Source organism: Pygoscelis adeliae, unplaced genomic scaffold (genome assembly GCF_000699105.1).
Source record: "Pygoscelis adeliae isolate BGI_AS28 unplaced genomic scaffold, ASM69910v1 Scaffold120, whole genome shotgun sequence".
Taxonomy (NCBI): Eukaryota; Metazoa; Chordata; class Aves; order Sphenisciformes; family Spheniscidae; genus Pygoscelis; species Pygoscelis adeliae.
Window position 1 is genome coordinate 3,881,813 of NW_008824032.1, and position 7,041 is coordinate 3,888,853.

General features: G+C 46.9%; 1 protein-coding gene across 1 annotated transcript in view; it reads right to left on the reverse strand.

Moving 5' to 3' along the window:
* Nucleotides 1-994: 994 nt before the first annotated feature.
* The window catches only part of ATP1A1 (ATPase, Na+/K+ transporting, alpha 1 polypeptide), a 19,642-nt gene continuing 13,595 nt past the window's right edge, over nucleotides 995-7,041 (reverse strand). The window contains exons 14-22 of the mRNA XM_009329350.1: nucleotides 6,814-6,964; nucleotides 6,083-6,251; nucleotides 5,303-5,457; nucleotides 4,822-4,945; nucleotides 3,908-4,053; nucleotides 3,680-3,810; nucleotides 3,001-3,102; nucleotides 1,769-1,860; nucleotides 995-1,334 (exon numbers count right to left, since the gene is read on the reverse strand). Coding sequence (XP_009327625.1) covers nucleotides 1,306-1,334; nucleotides 1,769-1,860; nucleotides 3,001-3,102; nucleotides 3,680-3,810; nucleotides 3,908-4,053; nucleotides 4,822-4,945; nucleotides 5,303-5,457; nucleotides 6,083-6,251; nucleotides 6,814-6,964 — 1,099 coding nt within the window. The 3' untranslated portion in view covers nucleotides 995-1,305. The remainder of the gene's footprint in view (nucleotides 1,335-1,768; nucleotides 1,861-3,000; nucleotides 3,103-3,679; nucleotides 3,811-3,907; nucleotides 4,054-4,821; nucleotides 4,946-5,302; nucleotides 5,458-6,082; nucleotides 6,252-6,813; nucleotides 6,965-7,041) is intronic.

Genomic DNA, 7,041 nt, shown 5'->3' on the forward strand with positions numbered 1-7,041 from the left:
GTAATGAGTAAGGAGGGATGACAACATGGAGTTTTAACTGCAGATCCTTTCAATGCTGTGGTTTAGAGCTATCCTTTGCAGAGGTACAGACACACATCTAAGAGGGGCACAGACCAGCAGTTCAGGAATAGGACCAAGGGCCTGAAGCATCTCCAGGTGGCTTTAGCACAACAGCACTAGGAGAATGAAGTTAGGACTTCATGGTGACTGTCCACATGCAAAAGGCCAGCTCTCCTACCGAGTTCTCAGAAGTGAACCATACAAGCATTAAACAGTAAACCAAAACATATGGAAAATGGCTAGATATTCAGAGGGAAGCAGCATGACCCACTTCAGCCTACAGAGCCAACTTGGAGCCCAGACAACAGCAATGCCTTTCTCAAAAGCAGAAGATGTAGGATCCTGTACTTGTGATCAGCCCCTGCCCTCATTCCATGACAGGCAAGAGCCAGTATCAGGATGGGGCAAGTGCCACGCTGGAACAAGTGCGTGCATGCACAGAGGACACTAGGAAACACTATCCCTTGCTTGGCAAAGCAAGCAGGGAAATCAGCGTTAGAATTTTGAGAACAAGGCTGCTTGGATCCAGTGGAAGCCTGTTCTCATTCTGAACCCAGCGAGCAAGATACAGCCTCTTAAAACAGGCCAGAGCAAACATCCAGCCACCAGCTCTTCTCTCCACTCAATGCTATGTTTGCAAAAGGTAGCCAAGATGCATAGTTAGAGGCCAGCAAGCTTTCTGAGCTTTAGGCTTTGAAATGCAAGTGCTTGCAAGCAGTTTGTCACATTAGGTACTGAGCTACAACATGGGATGCACCAGGGCTGTTAAAAACTGCATATGCTGTTGTCTCTGGGTCAAGCAGCTCTGCTTCCCTGCTACAAAAATGGGAAGCCAGGGGCTAACCCATGGTGTCGCCACCACACCCCTAAGCAAGGAGGGGAGGCTGCCCTGAACCAGTTTTTGTCTTGAGAAAAACATCCACCTAAGACCATGTGGGGGCATCCTCTTATAATCCACCTTTATTTGTAAAAATCCACATATAAAATCTTCAGTTTCCTTTTACAAAAACAAAAAGGCACATAAAACTACTCATACTCTCATCCCCATGGACTGATGGTTGGACGCTCCCCCCACCCCAACCTGCCCCTTGCTTTCTCCTCCAGTCCATGTTTCTTCATGTTTCCTTTAGTTTCAGCTCAATCCTGCCCAGGCACAGTTCTGCACTTGCAAAGATGAAGTACACACACAGGGGAGATGGTGGAGAGGTGGCATGGGCTGTGCGTGGAATGTTTTACAGGCGCTTTTTAGTAGTAGGTCTCTTTTTCCACCCAACCTAAAGGAAAAGGAGGGAGAAGGAGTTAGTCTTAAGGCAGACCAAGTATGAGGTTCACGAGAGCTCCTTTTAGGCTCTGAAAACTTGCACGGTAGCACCTGAGCTATTAAGTGACCCGTCACAATGGAAAAATCTTGCCAAATTGTTGATGTGCTGCACTTTCAGATCCCATTCCAGCTTTCTAGAACTACCCAAGCATTAATCAGTCTTGTCTTGGTACTTTCATATACTACAGGAGAATGCAGGGAGAGGGACAGAGAAAGTCCTTAATTTGAACTAACTGCACTATTAATGTTGAGGAAGGGAAAACACAGCAAAATATACCCCTGCGTAGTGCTTGGCACTGGGCGTCCCTGAGCGTTGTCAGAGCTTCTACAGAACTCAGCAGCATGAAGAGGTGGGGAAAGAAACACAGATTAGCAGCATATTCTTACCACCAGGGTTGCGTCTGATGATGAGCTTTCTGACTTCATCATACAGGAATATAAGGAGGGAGTACGGGAAAGCGCAGAACCACCAGGTCGGCCTGTTTGGGAGAGGTAATAGTGAGAACAGAGGCAGCCGAGATGCTCTTCACCTAGCAGAGCTGACTTGATGGCACAGCAGAGTGCAGGAAGGCTGGCATGTCCCAGCTTGCCAGTGCGCCAGCTCCCACAAGGCTGTAGTTCAGCCGAGAATCCTCCAAGCCAAGAATTACCACCAAGTCCTTCTGCTGCAATAGGTTAATCCACTTTTGGATATTAATTCCAACATGAGGTGTGTCATAATAGCACCTTTGCTCATCTCCGTACCGGCACCTCCCCACCTATTAAACTAGCCCTATTTCCTCTAAGTACACATAACCTTTGTGCCCACAGCTTTGCTCACTTGAACGGCACTGGTTTCCCTTATGATTTACACGTGCTAACATCTAGCTGCTGCAGGCATTGGGCAGATGCCAGCTTTCTTGTTAGGAAATGCTCACACTTCAGCACCAAACTCCAGACGATGCTTCTGAATGGAACACAAGATGTACCAGGTTTTTTTTTTTTGCCATGAAAATTTCATGGCATTTAAGCCAGAGGACTGTTTGAAGTTTGAGACTAAACCCTGCCATGAAGTGTTGCAATGCTGTTGGGCAATGCTTCGGACGTTGGCACCCTCCCAACCGTTAGGAAAGTTACTATGCACCAACTGGTCATCTGCACCTACGTAGCATCTTTCAAAAGACTTTACTACTTGTCCTGTTTCTTTGGAAGGTAGAAAAAGGCACAAGATGTCATCACTAGTTCTTTAGTAAAGAAGAGTCAGCTGGCCTATGTTTTGGAGCAATTCAACCGGCTTTCTTTGGAGGTGCAGTCCCCTACCCATAAAGATACCCCATGCAAGTAAGTACAAGAGCAGCTGCACTACAGCACACTGGTACAGCTGAAGTTGTGTTGCTAATTTTTAGTGGGGCACTGAACTGCAGGCTCCCCGTAAGCACGCCCACAAGCAGTAAAGCAAAGCAAACCCCCGATGTGCCACACTACAGCAAAGGATCACTTGCCACCTCTAGCCTGAGCTCTTCTGGGTTAAGACTAGGTTTCATGCTCCGCAAGCTTGCAGCTACTTTTATCCATCTCCCCACCCAAGCACTATTGTTCTGTGGTACAGTCTGCTGTACAAAAAAGACGATGCAGCTTACTTGAGAGGGTACATCCTTAGAGCAACATCCATCCCTGGGCAGTAGGACAGGAAGGCAGCCAGAGCAGTCTCCTCAAAGAGACCAAATATTAAGATCTTGTTCCTAGTAGACAGAGGAAAGCAGTCAGGGACAAAGTATTTTCACAGACGACATCCTAAAACACACTAGTTGCCACATGGTAGTGAATGGAAACAGACATTCTGGTCTAGCCCAGAAGTCCATCAGGTGGGGACTATCAGGCCATCCAAGCTGATGGCACAGCTGTCACAAGGGTCTTTTATGTCTCTAGACAGAGATATTCTGGTTCACAACTAAGTCAACCAGCAATTACTTTCATCACAAATTCAGATGGAGGCTGAGGTTCATGCCACCAGATCAAGACATCAGCTGCTCTCCTGCTGCACAAGGATGTGTAGAGTATGTCACTGTCCTTTGAGGTGGGCTAGCTCCCACCTGTGCCAGCAGAAGTCAGCATTTCACTTTGTCTCAGCCTGACGACCGTAGCAGGTACTACAAGAAAGAGAGCACCCAGTCCCTCTTTTATCCGCTACCAAGGCACCAGACTGTTCAAGACTTATGCCAAGATGCCCAGACACTGCTGGGACAAAGAACTAGAATGCCGTGTGCTGGAGAATACACCGAGTCTAGTTCTAAATCCTCCATGGACAGCCTGACTTACTTCATCCCCTGCTGGAAGACGGAGTTTCTTCGGGTCTTACAAATGATCAAGTCTGCCCACTGCACAACCACAATGCTGACAAAGAAGGCTGTATGGCACGTGAACTCCACTATTTTCCTCTGTTCGTAGGTCTAGGATGCAGACAAAGCAGAGAGCATTCGTTCAGACATGCTGCCTTTGCTCTCTGGTGCTCACACCAAGTTCAGCAACCTGCGCCTCAAAACTTACCCATTGCTGCCCATAGCTGTCTTCCACGTCGTTAACCCATCGGTCATCCCACTGAACTCTGATCCCTAGCAAGCCAGAAGGCCAGAACCCATTCTCTGCCATGATTACAAAATAGGTGAAGAAACCTCCAAGGGCCTGGATCATACCTAAACAGATAAGAAAGGATGATAAAACTGATGAAGCTACTGTGCAGTGCAGTTATAACAGAAAGCAGTTTCCAGGAGACCCCCAACCACCTAAGGAAGTCTCCCAAGCAGCAGCTATAGAAATAGTTCACACTAACATTAAACTCAGCTGCTACCCTTTTGCTGAGCAGTTTCTGCTCCCAACTTTGTACAGAGTTACTTCTGTTCTGCCTTGTGCTGTGATGGCATGGTACTCAAGGACACAAGATAAAACTCCCTTTGTATTCTCATTAAGCCTTGCCCACCCACCCCCAACCCTTGCAAAATACAGTCAAGAAGGTTCCCAAGGTCTGCTGCAATTAAGCATGAGCTCCCATCCTGTGAACTGGGCACGTCTCTGTAGCTGCCTTTAATCAAGGCTCCTAATACTGTGTGTTTAGGGATACGCTGGAGAGAATCCTTTACTTCTAATTAAACTAACAATGGGATCTATGTTCTTGCTGAACAAGTTTGAACCAGAGGAGAGCTGGTTGTCAGCCAGTTCCTTTACAGCGCCATGCAATTAAACAAAGTTACTGTGAAAGCGATTCAATGGATCAAGCTGCACAAGCCACCGCTATGTGCCATGGGGGCGGAATCACGGCAAGCTCTTAACAACCCGAGGTTCTGGTTTACACATCCCAAACCTCAATCCTACCAAAATAAGCAGAACAGTCACTGACTCAGGATGTGTACAACCCCTGCTACCACCGAGTTCAGATCAGTGCCAGAGAAAACAGAGCAGCTTACCAATCTGCCCATAGGCCATGCTGATCAGCCGTTCATTCACCAGCTTGTCTGTTTTCGGATTTCTGGGCTGCCTCTTCATGATGTCACTCTCTGCTTGCTCATATGCCAGGGAGATAGCAGGGACCTTTGGAGGTGGTAGGACTGCTGTTAGAACCGTTTCAATTTTCCACTGTATATAGCCTTCCCTGGCCCATGTTTTCAGCCTGAGAAACAGCGCTGCCCAGAAGCCCTGGCTGTAGTATTCGGGAAGGACCTTACCCCCTCCCCCTCCCCAGTTTGTCCTTACATGGAACTGAAGGATCCTCAGACTCGGAGAGCCATGAGACAAGGGAGTGTGGATTAAGGGTGTATCAAATGGTCACTTATTTTAAATCAGAACACTCCAGAAAGCTGTATTTAAGCATTTTCCTTCTGCCTGTCCTTTCTTTAGGGTACCTAAGAACACCCACATTTCTTCTTGAGACAAAAAAAAGACATTCACCATGTCAGTGCCCAAGTCAATGCAGAGGATGGTGACTGTTCCCAGTGGAAGGGGTATGTTCGCAATGATGAAGATCAGGAACGGCGTGATTTCAGGAATGTTACTGGTCAAGGTGTAAGCAATAGACTTCTTCAGGTTATCGAAGATCAGACGCCCTGGGGCAAGGCAGAGAGAACAACGTAACTCTCGCTTATCAGCGGAAGGCAGCCAAGTAGCTCATAGGCAGCTTCAGTGGTAACACTGAAAGGCAAAATGCTAGTGCAGCAAATTGAAGAGTTCTCTTGCATGTAAGGGTGAGACTATGTGCTCCATGCACAGCATTACCTATACAGAGTAATATTTTTGGTCACAGCAATCAGGGTTCACTGCATACAGCAGTAGGATACTAAGCCCTGGTTTCTGAAGCTCATCAAGAGTCCCTGGAGGTACCCTCTGTTCTGCTCCTGTTCGAGAGCTATTGCTCCATCAGGGAGGAAAATGTGTGGACTCAGCTGGCAAAGATGACCGTAGGGTCAGTGTTGGGCGAAAGGACGAAGTAGCTTTTGTTACTCAGCTGCTTCCTACTGTTACCCATCCCAAAGGGTCGTGCTGGTCCCACGGAAAGGGAGAAGACTTTGAAGGGAGGAGCAAAGTGCCACCCTCCTTGGAAAAAACACTTGTCATGGAGACAAGGTCAAATAAAGGAGAGCCCTCCAGACACCTCTATTTCAGATGGAATCAGTAAGTAACATTGCTGAAGCACACCACTTCGCCACCACTGCGCACAAGTTATAAACTCACCTTCTTCAACCCCAGTGACAATGGAGGCAAAGTTATCATCCAGCAGAATCATGTCAGCTGCCTGCTTAGAGACATCTGAGCCAGAAATACCCATAGCAACACCAATGTCAGCCTTCTTCAGGGCTGGGGAATCATTCACACCGTCACCTGTGACTGCTACAATAGCACCCTAGTCACAAAGAGAGGGATAGAAAGACTGAACTCGTCATATAAGATGTTTTGGGCAGAAAAGCTTTCTCCTGTCTTTCAGGAGATGAAGCATAAAAAGCTATTTCACTTTGCTGTAAAGAGACCTCAGTTTCTCCTTGTCCTCCCCACACACCTTGCCCTGTTCTGATCAGGCTTATCAGAGAACCATGCTGCTCTCTCCAAAGGAGATGTTGGACAATATATAAACATGTTGAATCCTCCTCTCCCAAGCACTTCCAAAGCATTTAGGAATTAAGTGTGTTAAACATCCTAGGATCTGAAGAAAGCCTCATTACAAACTGAAGATGTTTTCCTGCATGACCCTTATACTTATGTATTGTAGAGCAGCCTGACATCAGCAGCTGAGGGCTGCTGACAGACTGAGATCTAGTCTGGCCCTTTACCCGAGGGCACTGAGACGACTAAGCTCTGCTCCTTCAGAAGGCAGCACTGGTTGGTAGTTTTTATATATATATATATTTATATATATATATGTCTGGGGATTTCTCCAATATGGAATCCTTGGACTCCCTCTACTTTACCTGTCGCTGACAGCCTTCCACAATTATAAGCTTCTGCTGAGGAGATGTCCTGGCAAAGACAATTTCTGTATGATGCATCAGGATGTCATCCAGTTGCTCACTAGTCATGTCCTTCAAATCTGAGCCATGAACAACACAAGCTTTGGCATCCCTGCAATCAAGAGACAATATAATGTTTTACTTCACAAGTTAAACTAAGTCTTTCAATAGTTGTATTTGCTCCATAAA